Source organism: Paroedura picta, chromosome 2 (genome assembly GCF_049243985.1).
Source record: "Paroedura picta isolate Pp20150507F chromosome 2, Ppicta_v3.0, whole genome shotgun sequence".
Lineage (NCBI taxonomy): Eukaryota > Metazoa > Chordata > Lepidosauria > Squamata > Gekkonidae > Paroedura > Paroedura picta.
Window position 1 is genome coordinate 168,222,612 of NC_135370.1, and position 18,924 is coordinate 168,241,535.

At 47.5% G+C, this 18,924-nt stretch overlaps 1 protein-coding gene across 1 annotated transcript in view; it reads left to right on the forward strand.

The window, feature by feature from the left end:
• Window positions 1–3,929: 3,929 nt before the first annotated feature.
• The window catches only part of AMN (amnion associated transmembrane protein), an 85,685-nt gene continuing 70,690 nt past the window's right edge, over window positions 3,930–18,924 (forward strand). The window contains exons 1-3 of the mRNA XM_077323746.1: window positions 3,930–4,074; window positions 13,307–13,425; window positions 13,515–13,559. Coding sequence (XP_077179861.1) covers window positions 4,032–4,074; window positions 13,307–13,425; window positions 13,515–13,559 — 207 coding nt within the window. The 5' untranslated portion in view covers window positions 3,930–4,031. The remainder of the gene's footprint in view (window positions 4,075–13,306; window positions 13,426–13,514; window positions 13,560–18,924) is intronic.

Consider the following 18,924-nt stretch of genomic DNA (forward strand, 5'->3'; position numbering starts at 1 on the left):
GAGTAAATGAGTTGTAGCTTGCTGCCTAATACCTGGATTCTAGGACTGGTTGGACAAGCAACGACGTGTTTGGAGCAAGGGACCACTGCTTACCTTTTCTATTTCTGTTCATTTTCTTTTTATTTTCTACCCCATCTGTAAGTATTTTGCCGTATGTGATTTCTTTTTCTTAGGGACTTTGAAGTGACTACAGCAATAGAGGAAGACGAGTTGGTTCTTATATGCTGCTTTTCTCTACCTGAAGGAGTCTCAAAGCGGCTTACAGTCGCCTTCCCTTTCCTCTCCCCACAACAGACACCCTGTGAGGTGGGTGAGCCTGAGAGAGCCCTGAGATTACTGAAGAAGAAGAAGAGTTCGTTCTTATATGCCGCCTTTCCCTACCCGAAGGAGGCTCAAAGAGGCCTTCCCTTTCCTCTCCCCACAACAGACACCCTGTGAGGAAGGTGAGGCTGAGAGAGCCCAGAGATTACTGAAGAAGAAGACGAGTTAGTTCTTCTATGCCGCTTTTCTCTACCCGAAGGAGTCTCAAAATGGCTTACAGTCGCCTTCCCTTTCCTCTCCCCACAACAGACACCTTGTGAAGTAGGCAAGGCTGAGAGAGGCCTGATATTACTGCTTGGTCAGAACAGCATAATCAATGCTCTGGCATGCCCAAGATCACCCAGCTGGCTGCATTTGGAGGAGGAGCGGGGAATCAAACCCAGCTTGCCAGATTAGAAGTCCACACACCTAACCACTACACCAAGCTGGTCCTTTATGCTGCCCTTTTCATTACTTTGTAGAGACATAACAGGATTTTGGCAGACTGAATCACTGTCAGAAAGTATATGAAAATGTATAAGACCTATGTTACATATCTGCTTCCCACCAGCATATGGCTAATGTCACATGGTTTATCCCTGGACTATGAACAAATTGGCTACTCTGATAGCAGAACATCAAAGTGGCAGAGATGGATTTTATTTCTCTATCATACTTCCTCTGACCCCTTCAAGGATCGCTGCCTTGTCATGGCGAAGGGGCTTGCATAACTCAGTGAAGCTATGAGGTATGTCGTGCAGGGCCACCCAAGATGGACAGGTCATAGCTGAGAGCTCTGACAAAAGGTAATCCACTGGAGAAGGAAATGGCAAACCACTCCAGTATCTTTGCCATGAAAACTCTATGGACAGTTCCAATAGGCATGATATGACGCCGGAAGATGAGCCCCTCAGATCGGAAGGTGTCCAATATGCTACTGGGGATGAGCAGACGGCTAGTTCGAGTAGCTCCAGAATGAATGAAGCGGCTGGGCCAAAGCCGAAAGGACACTCAGTTGTGGAGATAACTGGAGGTGAAAAGACAGTCTGATGCTGTAAAGATTTTAATTCCATAGGAACCTGGAATGTCAGATCCATGAATCAAGGCAAGCTGGACGTGGTTAAACAAGAAATGACAAGACTGAACATCGACATTTTAGGAATCAGTGGACTAAAATGGACGGGAATAGGTGAATTTAATTCAGATGACCATCAGGTATACTACTGTGGGCAGGAATCTCTCAGAAGAAATGGAGTAGCCTTCATAATCAATAAAAGAGTAGGAAAAGCAGTCTTGGGATACAATCCTCAAAATGACAGAATGATCTCAGTTCAAATCCAAGGCAAACCATTCAACATCACAGTAATCCAGGTCTACGTCCCAACCTAGTCAAGGCTATGGTATTCCCAGTTGCAATGTATGGCTGCGAAAGTTGGACCATAAGGAAGGCCGAGCGTCAAAGAATTGAACTCTGGTGCTGGAGTGAACTCTGGTGCTTGAACTCTGGTGCTTGGACTGCAAGGCGAACAAACCGGTCAGTCCTAGAGGAGATCAGCCCGGACTGCTCCTTAGAAGGCCAGATCCTGAACATGAAACTCAAATCCTTTGGCCACCTCATGAGAAGGAAGGACTCCCTGGAGCCTCATGCTGGGAGCAATCGAGGGCAAAAGAAGAAGGGGACGACAGAGAATGAGGTGGCTGGATGGAGTCACTGGAGCAGTCGGTGCAAACTTAAATGGACTCCGGGGAATGGTAGAGGACAGGAAGGCCTGGAGGATCATTGTCCATGGGGTCGCGATGGGTCGGACACGACTTCGCACCTAACAACAATGCCCCAACCACTGCTGCTGAAGAGGATGAAGTTGACCAGTTCTATGAAGCCCTACAACACCTTCTGCTTATCATCATGGGGGATTGGAATGCTAAAGTAGGAAGCCAAAAGATAACTGGGATTACAGGCAAGTTTGGCCTTGGAGTACAAAATGAAGCAGGGCACAGGCTGGTAGAATTTTATCAAGAGAATACAATGGTCATAGCAAACACTCTTTTCCAACAACCGAAGAGACGACTCTACACATGGACATCACCAGATGGTCAACACAGAAATCAGATTGATTAATTGCTCTGCAGCCAAAGATGTTCTATACAGTCAGTAAAAACAAGACCAGGAGCCGATTGTGGTTCAGATAATCAGATTCTTGTTGCAAAATTTAGGCTCCAATTTGCATGATCATGCCACTTCTGGGGTTTCTCAAAACAGTTAGAGATGTGCACCAACCTCATTTTTGTGGTTCAGTTTGTGGTTCTTAGCTGAATCATGAACCAAACCAAATCATTGAAGAAAAGTGTTGATGGGAACACTGCAGGGAACTGCTAACTTACAGGAAAGTTCAAAAACTAAAAGCCTGGGGTATTCGTATGAAGGATTATGACGCCTCTACACTAATGAGCAGAGTATGGGAAACAAGCAAGAAGAACTAAAATTCCAAATAAAGGAAGGGAACTATGATATAATAGGCATTACAGAAACTTGGTGGGATAACTCTCACAACTGGAACATCTGGCATAACTACTAATCATCTGGCATAACTACTGATTTTATGAACTTGGGCAGATTGTGAGTGGGTGGGCAGGAAGGCTGTGTTTGTCTCTCGTGGCCCTTCCTTGCATACCCAGAGAATTGCTGATCACCACTGTGGGATGGTAGGTGAATTTCCCCCAGGCCAGGCTGGATTCTGGAGATTTTTTTTTTTGAGGCAGGGGGTCACTTAGGCATGTAATTGGGGTCATTGAGGGTGGACAGGTAGTTGTGAGTTCCTGCTTTGTACAGGGGGTTGGCCTAGATGACCCTGGAGGTCCCTTCTGACTCTATGATTCTGTGATTTTATGATTCTAAACCCATAGGAACAGGTTGTATTGATTTGTGAGCCATTTAAAGTTTAGATCCCTGATTTCTGCTGGTTTGTTTTTTTGTGAAGAGCCATGAATTGCATCAACATTCTGGGAAGTTTGGAGATTCTCCAGGTTGCAATCATTGCTTTGTGAGGCACAAACTGTCCAAAATCTGGGATTAACTTTAGGGTTTGTGCCAGCTGGTTTATGCCCATTCCTACACTTAGTGATCCCCTTAATCTGAAAAAGTATGACATAATTATTGATAAGTCTTTGACCTCCTTGTAAAGGAAGATGGTTACACTGCTAGGGTAAAGACCCTATGCCGGGCCCTGGCTTATTCCTGTCCTTGCCTCCCTCTACAGCAGGCTTTCTCAAGCACAGTTTTGTGAAATGCTAGGGTTTCCTGATGGCCTTGGAAAGGTTTCCTGAATGGGTGGGAATTAATTAATTGTCATGTTAAAAATGTGTTAAAAATTTATTGGGTGATATGTCTATATATAGTCATGTTAATACAGGCACCCCTCCGAAAATGGCCAATGATGGGCCTGGAGGGGCCCTGGACGGACGTGTCCACAGCTCTGCTCCCCAACCGTATTCTGCACGATCGCACCACTTCTGGGGTTTCTCGAAGCCTGAAGAATGTTCCAGATGCTTCTCAATGGTAAAAAAAGATGAGAAAGGCTGCTCTAGGGCCAGCGCTTGGTGTCCCATCCTCACTAAACTGCTTTGGACTGAACTTCCTTGCTTTACATAGTCCCAAGTGTCATGCGATACAGCACGGTCCAAAGTTCACTGGGAGACGGAGGAAAGTCAAAGTGCAATTCACAGCCTGCGAAATGAAGACACTGCTGCTCTTCTTCGTTTTCCTACAGCTCCTTGGTAAGTAAAATAATGCTGAGGAGTATCTGGGGGCTAGAGAACGAGGCTGGTTATTTCCCCCCTCTCACAGAGAGCGATTGTAAGCCGCTTTGAGCCTCCTTCGGGTAGAGAAAAGCGGCATATAAGAACTAACTCTTCTTCTTCAGTAATATCAGGGCTCTCTCAGCCTCACCTCCCTCACTGGGTGTCTGTTGTGGGGAGAGGAATGTAAGCGGCTTTGAGCCTCCTTCGGGTAGGGAAAAGCAGCATATAAGAACCAACTCTCCTCCTCCTCCTCCTCCTCCTCCTCTTCTTCTTCTTCTCCTCCTCCTCCTCCTCTCCTCCTCCTCCTCCTCCTCCTCCTCTTCTTCTTCTCCTCCTCCTCCTCCTCCTCCTCTTCTTCTTCTTCTTCTTCTTCTTCTTCTTCTTCTTCTTCTTCTCTTCCTCCTCCTCTCCTCCTCCTCCTCCTCCTCCTCCTCCTCCTCTTCTTCTTCTTCTTCTTCTTCTTCTTCTTCTTCTTCTTCTTCTTCTTCTTCTTCTTCTTCTTTCTTCTTCTCCTTCTACAGTAACAATATTCAATAGCGCCATGGACTCAGACATTTGCAACTCATTTAAAATGCAGGAAGGGAAAATTCATCTCCAGGTGGACAAAGAGGAGGCGATGGAGCGATCGTCTGCACAGGCTGCGTGCTGTACCTCTGCTGCTTTGATCTTCTTTCCGGTTTCTTGTCTTGTCCTTTCTTTCCTGCCCCCCCCTCCCGCTTCCCCCCACCCCCGCAGCAATGCAAGGCCCGAAGCTCTGTGCTCAGAGCCGACTTCTACTGAATATGCATGGCCGTTTAACATTCAAAGGCCATGATTCCATAGCGGTCGGGCTGATGAAGGCCAAACTGGGAGGGTATATTTATAGAAATGCAGCGGCGACGTTAAACCAGCCATGCCGGTGCTGCCCTCTTGAAACCTGCAAATATAATAACGGGGACGAAGAAAAACGCGAACGTAATAAAGCTCGACGCTTAAGGTTCGTAACAGGTTAAAATGACGCTGCAGGCCACCGAGGAGCCTCCTATAAGTTAAACCCACTCCAAGCAGAGGGCTTGGCACTGTGATATTGCAGTATGCAATTTTGTTTTTGTTCTATAAAATAAAAAACGGTAACTTCGCCACAGGAAGGAATATCATGCAATCAAATGTAATGCATATTTTTTGCTGCCAGAATATATTATTATTAATAGCTATTTATATACAACACATTTATTGACTCACAGGGACATGCCAAAACAACGTTCCGTTTCTTCCATTTGCTTGATGAAAGACTTATAAGCCAGGTCAGGATGCTCTGGGCACAGAGCAAGGGCCATTTGGGGGAATGTGGGTCACTGGGGGAATGGAGGTGTGGGAGGTAGATGTATATTTACAGGAGTTGGCCTAGATAGACCTTGAGGTCCCTTCCGGCTTTATGTTTCTATGATGATTATTCCTATTTTGCTGTTGGCAGGTGAAGAGAATCCCTTCGTGGATTTAAGCTGTAATTTGAATCCAGAAATTTCTGGGTGGCTGATACTTCCAGCTTTTGCACTGTATTGCTTGAGCTGGCTTTCTCAACCAGGTTCATGAAACCCTGGGGTTTCTGGATGGCCCTGGAAGAGTTTTCTGAATGGGTGGGAGTGAGGAAGGTGAGGCTGAGAGAGTCCTGAGATTACTGAAGAAGTAGAAGAGTTGGTTCTTCTATGCTACTTTTCTCTACCTGAAGGACTCTCAAAGTGACTTACAGTCGCCTTCCCTTTCCTCTCCCCACAACAGACACCCTGTGAGGGAGGTGAGGCTGAGAGAGCCCTGATATTACTGAAGAAGAAGAAGAAGAGTTGGTTCTTATATGCTGCTTTTCCCTACCCAAAGGAGTCTCAAAGTGGCTTACAATCGCCTTCCCTTTCCTCTCCCCACAACAGACACCCTGTGAGGGAGGTGAGGCCGAGAGAGCCCTGATATTACTGAAGAAGAAGAAGAGTTGGTTCTTATATGCCGCTTTTCCCTACCCAGAGGAGTCTCAAAGTGGCTTACAGTTGCCTTCCCTTTCCTCTCCCCACAACAGACACCCTGTGAGGGAGGTGAGGCCGAGAGAGCCCTGATATTACTGAAGAAGAAGAAGAGTTGGTTCTTATATGCCGCTTTTCTCTACCCGAAGGAGTCTCAAAGTGGCTCACAGTCATCTTCCCTTTCCTCTCCTCACAACAGACAACCTGTGTATTGTTAAATATTTATCAGGTGATGTAGACACCCTCCAAAATGGCCCATGATGGACTTGAAGAGATAGGAAGGGGAGGGATCTTGGGTTGGCGTGTCCACAGATCTACTTCCCAATCATATTCGGCACCATCGGCCCACTTCTGTGGTTTCTTGCAGCCTGAAGAATGTTTTAGGGGTTTCTCAGTGGTAAAAAAGTTGAGAAAGGCGGTTTTAATGTTTCGGGGATTTGTAATGGACTTTAAGGGGATAATGAAAGCAAGCTTCAGCAGAGCTACTCAGAAGTAATTCCAGTTTTATTAAATGGGTCTTATTCCCAGGAAAGTATATTTGGGTTTGCATTAAAAAACAACACACACACACAAATCTAGTCACTTTCCAGACTGCAATTCAATCTCAGTATCATCGATGGCAGAGACGAGACTCGTTTATTTTTCTGTTCCGGTTCAAGGTCTGCATAACAGCCCTATTACCATTAAGCACGGTGGAGCTTACTCCAGGGATTACCTAATAAGGAATTCTAGGGAAGTGACGAGTTACCACTTTGTTTGTTCGTATGTTTTCCTGCTTTACAGTTTGCTAGGACTGCCAGCATCCAGGTGAGGCCTGGAGATCTCCGAGAATTACCACTGACCCCCAGACTATAGAGATCAATTCCCCTGGAGAAAATGGTAGCATCACATTCCCCACTGAGCTCCTTCATCTCTCAAAAATCCACTCTCCCCAAATTCAACTCCTCCACATTTCCAGGAATTGACCAATCTGGTTGTGCTGGTGTGACTAAATAATTCCTCCCCCCCCCCCCAAAAAAAAGCCCAACTCCTAATTCCTTGACATGGAAAACTAGATGTCAGGCAAATACGTTCTCTTGGAACCATCTCTCCGATGTACATTGGCAATCTGTACACCGCCCGTGGCGCCGCGGGCGCCACGGACTAAATAAAACAGTAAGGGGTTCTGGGGCGGGATGTGTCCGGGATGAGGAAGGGTCCGGATTGGACCCTTCCTCATGACAGACAACCGGAGGGACCAAACGGCAGGCGCGAAGCGCCTGCCGATTGGTCCCTCCGATTCCCAGCCCCAGCAACTGCGAGCCGCGCTCAGCGCGGCTCGCAGTTGCTCCCGGCCTGACGTGGTGAGAGGCGCGAAGCGTCTCTCACCGCGTCAGGCCGGCCCCAAGGAAGCCCCCGCCGCAAACACAACACAAGACTCCAGCCGCCGAGAAGCTGCAGAAAAAAAAAAAACACCCCCGGAGGAGCCTTTCGCCGCTAGCGCGACGAGAGGCAGCAGAAAAAAAAACCCCTGTAGGAGCTCCAAGCCGCCGCGCCGACGAGAGGCAGCAGAAAAAAAAAAAACACCCCCGGAGGAGCCTTTCGCCGCTAGCGCGACGAGAGGCAGCAGAAAAAAAAACCCCTGTAGGAGCTCCAAGCCGCCGCGCCGACGAGAGCTAGCAGAAAAAAAAAACCCTGCAGGAGCCTTTCACAGCTCCAAGCAGCAGAAAAAAAACCCCGGAAGGAGCCTTTCACAGCTCCAAGCAGCAGAAAAAAAAACCCTGTAGGAGCCTTTCGCAGATCCAAGCAGCAGAAAACAAAACCCTGAAGGAGCCTTTCCCAGCTCCAAGCAGCAGGAAAAAAAACCCCTGTAGGAGCTCCAAGCCGGCACGCCCACGAGAGCTAGCAGAAAAAAAAAACCCTGCAGGAGCCTTTCACAGATCCAAGCAGCAGAACAAAAAACCCTGTAGGAGCCTTTCGCAGATCCAAGCAGCAGAAAACAAAACCCTGAAGGAGCCTTTCCCAGCTCCAAGCAGCAGCTCCCTGTAGGAGCTCCAAGCCGGCACGCCCACGAGAGCTAGCAGAAAAAAAAAACCCTGCAGGAGCCTTTCACAGATCCAAGCAGCAGAAAAAAAAACCCTGTAGGAGCCTTTCGCAGATCCAAGCAGCAGAAAACAAAACCCTGAAGGAGCCTTTCCCAGCTCCAAGCAGCAGGAAAAAAACCCCTGTAGGAGCTCCAAGCCGGCACGCCCACGAGAGCTAGCAGAAAAAAAAAACCCTGCAGGAGCCTTTCACAGATCCAAGCAGCAGAAAAAAAACCCCGGAAGGAGCCTTTCGCAGATCCAAGCAGCAGAAAACAAAACCCTGTAGGAGCCTTTCCCAGCTCCAAGCAGCAGAAAACAAAAAAACCCTGTCGGAGCCTTTCACAGCTCCACGCAGCAGAAAAAAAAACACCTCCTGGTGTCCCCTGGGTCCTAGCGCCCATTGCATTCCTGGTTGCAATGGGCTTTCTTGCTAGTCTTTTAGAATGCAGGAACGTTCCGTTCTTGGAGAGCCAGCGTGGTGGTTACGAGCAGCAGCTTCTAACCTGGCAAGTCGGGTTTGATTCTCCACTCCTCCTCTACATGCAGCCAGCTGGGTGACCTTGGCCTCATTACAGCCATGATAGTGCTGCTCTCACAGAGCAATTGTATCAGAGGTCTTTCAGACCAACCTTCGTCACAGGGTGCCTGTTGTGGGAAGAGGAAGGGGACGGTGTTCATAAGCTGCTTTGGGACTCCTTCGGGCAATGAAAAGTGGGTTATAAAAACCAACTCTTCTTCTTCTAAACCTCCCCGATGGTCAAAAGTGGTACAGAGGCCAGACACGGGTTTTCCACCGCAGTTAGTTGTGGGCTCAAAGGAGAAACACTCCACTAAAGAAAGATAATCTTGCTTATCAAATTACAGTCGATTGTTCTTTCTTTGCTGTTTATCTTGATTGTGCAGCAAGTCAGTGTTCAGCACTGATCTCAGTTCTCCAGGGATTCCCCTCATACAGATAATTGGTATCATGAAACCAACGATGTCCCCTCTTAACCACCATCTTCTCTAATAAGCCATTGGCAAAAAAACAACCCCCCCCTGTAATTAACAAAAAAACATTCACAAGTCTTCCTTGTCAAAGAAGTATAGAAATGGTTATTATTCTCTAATAATTGCTTATGTTTCACAGAATTTACACTGTGCAATCACATTCTCTTTGTATTGGATACACAAAACTTGAGAGCCAGTTTGGTGTAGTGGTTAGGAGTGCGGACTTCTAATCTGGCATGCCGGGTTCGATTCTGCACTCCCCCACATGCAACCAGCTGGGTGACTTTGGGCTCGCCACGGAATTGATAAAACTGTTCTGACCGGGCAGTGATATCAGGGCTCTCTCAGCCTCACCTCCCTCACTGGGTGTCTGTTGTGGGGAGAGGAAAGGGTTGATTGATTGTAAGCTGCTTTGAGATTCCTTTGGGTAGAGAAAAGCAGCATATAAGAATTAATTCTTCTTCAGTAATCTCAGGGCTCTCTCAACACTACCTGCCTCACAGGGTGTCTGTTGTGGGGAGAGAAAAGGGAAGGCGACTAAGCCGCTTTAAGCCTCCTTTGGGTAGAGAAAAGTGGCATATAAGAACCAACTCTTCTTCTTCTTCTTCTTCTTCTTCTTCTTCTTCTTCTTCTTCTTCTTCTTCTTCTTGCCTGAAGTCCCGGAGCAGACTTTCTCAACTAGAGTTAACTCCAGGGTTTCATGGTGGCCCTGGAAGGGTTTCCTGAATGGGTGGGAGTTCATTAATTTTAAATATATTTTTTAATTTATTAACCATTTATCGGGTGATATGACCATATACTATCATGTCAGACCTCCCTGCCCCCTAATGGCTAATGATGGGCCTGGAAGGGGTGGGATGGGGAGGGGCCCCAGGTGGCCATGTACACAGCTATTCTTCCCAACCATGTTCTGTACCATCATGTCACTTCTGGGGTTTCCCGAAGCCTCTAGAATGTGTCAAGGGATTCTCAATGGTAAAAATGTTGATAAAGGCTGCCCTAGAGGCAGGAATAAGCCAATTAAATTTCTGCTATGGCTGGCCCAGGGCATGGTGCTACTGAAGAATTCTCTTATTACTAACTGTTCTGTCTTGTTCAAAACCACTCTCTAACTTTGGTGATACCTGCAATGCAGTCCTAAATAGACTTATACCCTCTAAGGCAGTGGTTCCCAACCTTCCTAATGCCACAACCCTTTAATACAGTTCCTCATGTTGTGGTGACCCCCAACCATAAAACTATGCAAGGGTTCTTTCACAGAAATTAAACCGAAACTGACCAATGGCGTGAAGATCCATCGTTCATGATTGTATATAAATTGTTTTCCCCCCCAGGGTTTCTGAGTTCATTTTTGCCTCTTGTCCCACCATGCCGATCTCGCTCTTTTCTGCTGCTCCAGACAGACGAACACTCTATCTCGATCTCCCCTGCAAGGCTGTTGTGTGGATGGTGCCCCCCCTGGCCAAGCTGCTTGCCCTGCCACGACCCTTGTGAAAGGGTCATTCAATCCTCAAAGGGGTCCTCAGGTTGAGAAGCACTGCTCTAAGGCCATTAACTTCAATGGCCATAGAAGAGTATCAATCCAATTAGGATCTCACCGTCGATCACTATGAGTGGACACAAAAGGAATATGCAGTCATGGGGCAAATCTGACCACACATTTGAATGATCAGTTTATAGGCCAGTAGAAAGCTTGACTGTAGTTTGGTGGTATAAGGAACCACATTCATTTTAGTTTGGAAATTTCTGGCGGAGCTACTCGGCCATTTCTGTAGAAAACCAAAGATAGGGGATGCTTTGGTCTGAGAATAGCATAAATATAGTAACACTACCATGCTTAATGAGAAGTTGCACCTTTCTGAAATAATTCAGAAGATCTGCGGCACAATTTAGAGATTACTAACCAAGTCCAACAAGGCAAGAAGGGACTTTTGCACCGGGAACAGCAAAAAAATTATTGGTTAATAGCTTTTAATCAGTAGACAGTTGAATAAGGGTAAGAAGTATGGAATAGTGGGTTCAATACGGTGCAGAGTCACTTGTGTGTCAAAACAGCCTTTATTAGATTGCACATAACTGAACTAAAACAACAGCCCACCACTCAAACTAATATAAAGGGTAGGGTTCCCAACAAACCCTATGATTGGCCCAGTGTGAGTTCCCCAAGTTCAAAACGATTGGACCATTCAAACGATCCAGTAGCAGGACGGATCCCGCGTGCTGGCCAATACCTTTGCAAGGCCCCAAGATATGAATTGCGGTTCACACTCTGCGAGTTTGCTACACTATATGCACAATGGAAAGTGGCCTGGAAATTTTCCAAAGCTCCATACAGTGACAGGAAAAGAGAAGAATACCCACAAAAATGGAATTTCATGTGTTCGGTTGAAAACTGCCATTGGCTGTTCATTGACCATGGAAGCACAGCGGCATCTCTTTCTCTCTGTCTTTGCCGAAAACTTCACCAGAAGCCATGACGACTGTCAATCCACTAGAGTTCCTAGGGGAGAGTGATTGGGGTCCACCAACCAGTCAGCACGTTTCATGGATAATTGCCTGAGACCATCTGCAAGCTAGGTGACTGTCAATGCTGGCAGCTGCATGGGCTCCTACCCTTCAAAAGTGGCAGAAATCAAGTCTGTCTCATTCCCCCAAGGTGAAGAGTCCTTGCCCCATTCCTTGCAAATGTGTTTCCCAGATGGTGGTGGAAATTGCAGGGCTATGGCTCAGAGGAAGAGTCTCTGCTTTGCATGTAGAAGGCCCCAGGTTCGATCCCTGGCATCTCTAGTTAATAAGGACCAGGTAGAAGGTGATGAGAGAGACCACTGCTTGAGACCCCAATGAGCCATTGACAGTCTGAACAGACAATACAGTCCTTGATAGACCAAATTTCTCATTCGGCACAAGGTAGCTTCATCTGCATCCATCTGTGTTCAAGTCACAGCTGAATCATGGAGACCCCAAAGGATTCTCAAGGCAAGAAGAGGAGTGATTAGCCATTGCCTGCCTCTGCCTCAATCCTGGGCTTTCTTGGTGATCTCCCATCCAATCAGGGGTGTCAAGCTGGAGTCCGTAGCAATCCGGCCACATCACAATACTGCCGAAGCACAAATCATTTGCAAATAGGTTTGCACCAGTGTTTGTGTTTGCTGTAAGAATCCAGAGCTGTTCTTGGAGTTTGGCAGTTTTGTACAAACTCATCCCTAATCATTTGTGGCGCTCCTAGGAGCAGCAAGGGAGATCAGCTAGGGGGGAGTAGCATTTTGGGGAGCATGTGACAGCACTCGAAATGTGTAGACTACCGTTTGTTTGTTTTTTTGAGTGGGCTAGTCCAATCCATTTGCGAGGCTTCCTTAACATATAGGAAATGCTCAGGATGACAGTTTCCATTGGGAACATGCTGGGCTCCTTGGCTACTCCCAGGGTAGTGCTGCCTTCCGCCTTCCTGACTGACTCTTTTCCCCTGTTGAGAGGCCCCGGAAGGTCTCAGAATGTGCCTCGACAGCGAGATACTTCCTGTCACTATCACGCTACCCACTTCCTCCCCCACCTCCTTTCATGCGCCTCCTTTTATTGGTTCCTCCCTGAACCACGAGGGCGGGACTTCCTTTGGGCAGTCGGAGGCTGCAGGGGCCCATCCTTCATTGCCTACCCCTACTTCTGCAGGTCTTCGGCATCCTCCAGCTCCTCCATGGTGACTGGCAGGTGAGCTATCTTGGACAGGACTGTGGGGCTCCCAGCCATTATGTGGGTCAGGGCTTGAGAGACCCAACAGGTCAGTAACTGCAATTCATTAAGCAGAGATCGTTTTGGGGAAACCATGTTAATCTGCAGTACAAGAAGCTAGTAGTCCCTTGCAGTCCAACTGGAGACCAACAAGATTTTGGAGGTAGAAGCATTCGATAGCCAAACTTTGATTAAAGGACAACAAAATCAGAGTCCAGTATCACCTGGACTGATTCATGGCACGAGCTTTCGAGTGCAAGCACTCGTCCTGAGACTTTTGACTCTTGAAATCTTTTACCCCCTCCCCCAGATCTTGTTTGTCTCTAGCTCAATAAATGGACTATCCATCACTGAGAATCTGGCACGGTCATTTTCTGAGAGATAGATCATCTGAAATGATGTGCATTACATTCTTGGTTCCTTTGTCTTTTTTGATAGGTTCTTCAAGAGCTGTGTATAAACAGTGGATCCCAAACACCAATTTTGAAAATGTTTCCAACTGGGATCGAGGCCGAGTGCCATGTGCCAACGACATGGTTGTTTTTGGGAGCAGCGAGGTATTAAATTTGGGGGCTGGGAAGCCCACACTATTTAGTGTGATCTTTGTGGCAGCTGGTGGAATGCTTTGTTCTTTGTTTTTTTTCAGGTGGTGTCAGTCTTCGTTCAGTCACCCCACACCTTGTCGAACATGGTAAGCATGTGCAGCATTGCGACGCTATAAGAGATACTGTAAAAAGTTGCTATAAATGTATGTGGACTGCACTGCCACAGTCCTAAAAGTCCATCTTCTCCAGTTCCAAATTCTTTTATGCATGGTGCTACGATGTTCCTGCACAAATCAAAGCAAAATGTAAGGAGATTCCCCAGCCTTGGAGGTAAAGTTTAAAACATGTTCTTCAAAGGAAAACCATCATGGAAAAAGTGATGATGATGATGTTATCTGTTCAGTCATGTCTGACCCTTGGCGATTCTATAGGAAAATCTTCGCCATGCACCCCTGTCTCTGACTGCTTCTTTTACTTGGTTCATGGTCATCCCTGTGTCGGCTTTGATCGTGTCGAGCCAGCAGATCCTTTGGCGACCACGTTTCCTTTTGCTGCTGACCATGCCGAGAATTAATGATATTTCTAGCGAGTTTGATCGCATGATGTGTCCAAAGTAAGTGAGCCTTAGCCATAATATCTTGCCTTCTAATGACCTAGTTGGTTTGCTCCTCTCTAAAACTATCTTGTTGGTAACTTTGGCTGTCCATGGTATTCGCAGCATTCGTCTCCAACACCATAATTCGAAAGCATCTATTCCCCTCCTGTCTTCCTTCTTCAGGATACATCCCCTATAAAACATGACTAGCCAGACCAAGCTGCACTTCTAAGCTGGGAGACACATTTTTGCAGGGCTTGAGTGGAATGGTGGCAATTTGTAAGCACACCAAGAGAGATTCTTAAAATCTAAGGCTGTGGATGGAAAACTTCTTTTTCTCAGGGGCTTCTTCCAAAATGTGTTGGCCTGTTAAGGAATGCTTATGAATCTGGTGTAAGATCACCTCATGTTGTAGAGGCCTCAAGGACAGGGACTCTCCTTCATTTCATGGCTGGGATCTGAACCAAGAATTTCCTTGTTTGAAGACCTCAAACAGATATAATTCAGGGTCCAAATTAACAACCATTCCCCACAACTGCTGGGTGGTTGAGGGGAAGGCAAATCAGAGCCCAGATCTCACTTATTAGAAATCATAATGCAGATGAGAGAACTTTGACTCTCAAAATATTGTGCCCCCAAAATCTTATGGGTCTCTAAGATGCAACTGGACTTGAATCTAGCTGATCAGCTGCAGAACAATACAACTACACTCTGAAATATTTGGCCTTTACTCAGCATCACCAATGGACTAGTTACCTGCTGCCAATTAAGTGGCTGATGCCGGGGACCCATAGAAAGAAGGTGGTGTAGGCCACATTACCAGCATTGGAAAGAAAGCATTATCATATCAGTGAGTTCTGAGTAAAATTCTGGTATTTGGGCAAAAACTCTATGGTAGAAGCCAGTTCTACCATAGAGTCTTTGCCCAAATGCAGAGTGCCACCGAGAACTCGCTGGTGTGGTGCCGTGACTTCCAGTGCAACACTGGAACCATGGCTCAGGCCTTTCACTTTCTCTTAGTAAGTCCCCCACCATCCAGCATGAGAGCCAGCCTGGTGTAGCGATTAAGAGTGGCGGCTTCTGATCTGGCAAGCCGGGTTGGATTCCCTGCTCCTCCACATGCAGCCAGCTGGGTGATCTTAGGCTCATCACAGCCCTGATAGTGCTGTTCTCACAAAGCAGTCCTGTCAGAGTTCTCTCAGTGCTAGCAACCTCACAGGGTGTCTGTTGTGGGGAGAGGAAAAGAAGGTGAATGTAAGCTGTTTTGAGACTCCTTCAGGCAGTGAAAAGCAGGGTATGAAAGCCAACTCTTCTTTATCTTCCTACCTTCAACCAGTTGCCAGGAAGAACCCTAACCCTAGGTGGGTTAAACTATAATGTATTATTTATTTATTTATTGTATTTCCCTGCTTCTTTCTTTCTGAAGGGGTTTAGAAAAACAACAGAAAGTAGATACAGCCGTTCGCAAGACCAGCACAGTTGTAGAGACCCTGTTGGGAAATAGAGAGGGATGTTAGGGGTGGAGCCTGGGGAGGGTGTAGTTTGAGGTGGGGAGTGAATGGTCATACAGCTTGGTGGGGGACAGGGACCTCAGTGGGGTTCAGTGCCAGGGAGTCCATCCTCCAAAGCAGGGGTAGTCAAACTGCGGCCCTCCAAGTGTCCATGGACTACAATTTCAATGAGCCACTGCCAGCATTTGCTGGCAAGGGCTCATGGGAATTGTAGTCCATAGATATCTGGAGGGCTGCAGTTTGACTACTCCTGCTCCAAAGCATCCATTTTCTCCAAGAGAACTAATCTCTGTGGTTTGGAGATGAGATGACATTCCCGGGGATCCCCAGGTCCCACCTGGAGGCTGCCCCCTCTACATGCCATAAAATAGTGGTCCCCAACCTTTTTATCACCAGGGACCAGTCAATGGTTGACAATTTTACTGAGGCCTGGGGGGGGAGTTAGTCTTTTGCCGAGAGACGTCGCTGCCGCTGCATGAGCCCCTGCTCTGCTTGCTTTCCCGCCGGCGCCCCTGACTTCCCTCCGCCCACTGGGGGGGGGGCTGCCAGCAGTATCTGCGCAGTACCACACCAAGGGGGGTCCCCAGCTATGGCGGCCGCTGGAGAGCACCAAAGGTGAGCCAGCGACAGAGTATCAAGGCAGCCCCCGAGGCAGCAGCCGGGGAGGAGGACAAGGAGGAGCCATGGCTCGGTACAGATTGATCTACGGACCAATACCAGTCCCCGGACCAGGGGTTGGGGACCACTGCCGTAAAGTCCACCCTCCAAAGCAGCCATTTTCTCCAGGGGAACTGACCACTGTAATTTGCAAAAGTAGGGGATTTCCTGGATCCACCTTGAGGCTGGCAACCCTAGTGGTATATATATTAACCAACTTCCTAAATGTCCCCTGAGTCATCTGAATAAAGGTGAGGCACTAGTCCGACAGGGTCCCCGTAGTTGCCGTTGTCTCGTTTCTATTTCCAGTCTGAAGCTTCTGTCAAGACCGTCCATGCGCCCAGTTTGCCATGCGCCAACTGGCTGAGCACAGCTCTCTCCTGTGTTCTGCAGGGAGCAATTTTGTACTCTCGAAACAGCCAGGCTACGTGACTGTGTGGGTCCCCCCTCCTCCTGGCTGCCGCCTGCCTCAACTCTGTTTTCTCATCAATGCCGTTCTGCTGCACCCAACTGCCTGAGCAGGGTCTGTCTCTCGTAGGGATGGGTTATGCTCTGGGATGACCCTTCCCATTCAATAGCAGCAATCTGAGCTCTCATGCTAGGTTTTTCTTGGGGCATTTAATAGTATAGCCGGCATACTCCGATGGAACAGAAGCTGTTTTTTGAAGCCAGTGGTGTTGCCGTAAACAGTGATCCTGTCAAAAATATCTGCCTTTTGATGTGTGTGTTTGTTTCCCCCCCTTTCTTTCCTCTCTGCAAACCATATTCATTCTGGGAAATGGCAGCAGAGGTTGCCACGGTGATTTGAGTTCTCAGCCACTGGGTTACCAGCCATTAAATAGCTGTATTCAGAACTGTTTATATTCTGCATCTGCATAGCGCACACAGCCAAGGCTGGGATTGGAGATAGAATTGGACAGGCTGAATATGCCATGCCTCTCTCTTCCCTGTTTGGCCAAGCAGGAGTCTACAGGGATCCCCAATGTGGTGTGAAAACCACTGGGGAACCAACTCTGGGTTCAGAAGTTCCTGGAGATTTGCAGGTGGTCCATGGGGAAGGGAGGGTTTAGGGATGGGAGGGGCCCTAGCTGGGTATAATGACACAGCATCTGACCTCCGAAGCAGCCATTTCCTCTAGCAGAAGTCATTCCTGGGCCCATTCATAGAATCATAGAATCATAGAGTTGGAAGGGGCCTCTTGGGTCATCTAGTCCAACCCCCTGCACTATGCAGGACACTCACAACCCTATCGCTCATCCACTGTAACCTGCCACCCCTTTACAGAATCAGCCTCTCCGTCAGATGGCTTCCTAGGCTCTGTTTAAAGATTTTCAAGGATGGAAAACTCACCACCTCCCGAGGAAGCCTGTTCCACTGAGGAACCACTCTAACTGTCAGGAACTTCTTCCGGGTGTTTAGACAGAATTTCTTTTGAATTAATTTCATCCCATTGGTTCTGGTCCATCCCTCTGGGGCAAGAGAGAACATCTTCTATATGGCAACTTTTTAAATACTTGTTCTTCCACTCCCCGCCCCCCCTCCCGAATCTAGTGCCTGTTATATTCCTGAGTGCAAAAGGCTTGGCCCCTAATTTTTGCACAGAGCACCACTGATGCTTCCTACATTTCCAGTGTTCATGTGAAACATCATTTACCTGTCAATAACTTTCTTTTTTAATGAACAGATATGGCTTGCCCAAGGCTAACTTCAAGGTTCAGGGATCTTGCAGCTTGACATGTTGGTAACAAACCCTTGACAATTACAAAAAAAACAAACCCTGATTTGTGGTGATGTAATAGCGTGCGACATGTTCATGCATTTATGAGATCTAAATGAAAGCTGCATCTGCTTAGTTATACAGTGCATACCTTTTGGATTTAAAGGCACCACTGAGCTTTCTGACACTCATGCTCCCAGGAACATTGTGTTGAGTGTACCTGCTTGCGTTTAGAAGGCATGCAGCGGGCTACCTTGGTGTAGTGGTTAGCAGTGCGGACTTCTAATCTGGCAAGCTGGGTTTGATTCCCTGCTCCTCCCCCACATGCAGCCAGCTGGGTGACCTTGGGCTTGCCAGGCACTGATAAATCTGTTCTGACTGAGCAGGAATATCAGGGCTCTCTCAGCCTCCCCTACCTCACTGGGTGTCTGTCGTGGGAAAAGGAAAGGGAAGGCGACTGTAAGCTGCTTTGAGACTCGTCTGGGTAGAGAAAAGCGGAATATAAGAACCAACTCTTCTTCTTCTTCAATAATATCAAGGTTCTCTCAGCCTCACCTCCCTCACAGGGTGTCTGTTGTGGGGAGAGGAAGGGAAGGCAAATGGAAGCCTCCTTGAGACTCCTTCGGGTAGAGAAAAGCGGGATATAAGAACCAACTCTTCTTCTTCCTCCTCTTCCTCTTCTTCTTTCTCTTCCACCTCCACTTCCTCCTCCTCCTTAGGGGCCCAACCCACATGAATGCAAGAAACTGTTTTATAAATACCAAGTCACACCATTTGGTCTACCAAGGTCCATCTTAACATCTTTGACTAACGGGATCTCAGGAGGAGATCTTTCACATCACCTAAGATCAGAGCCAGTGTGGTGTAGTCGTTAAGAGTGGCAGCCTCTAATATGGAGAACTGGGTTTGGTTCCCCACTCCTCCTCCGCATACAGCTGAGTGACCTTGGGCCAGTCACTGTTCTCTCAGAGCTCTCTCCGTTCCACCTACCTTACAAGGTGTCTCTTGTGGGGAAAGGAAGGGAAGGCAGC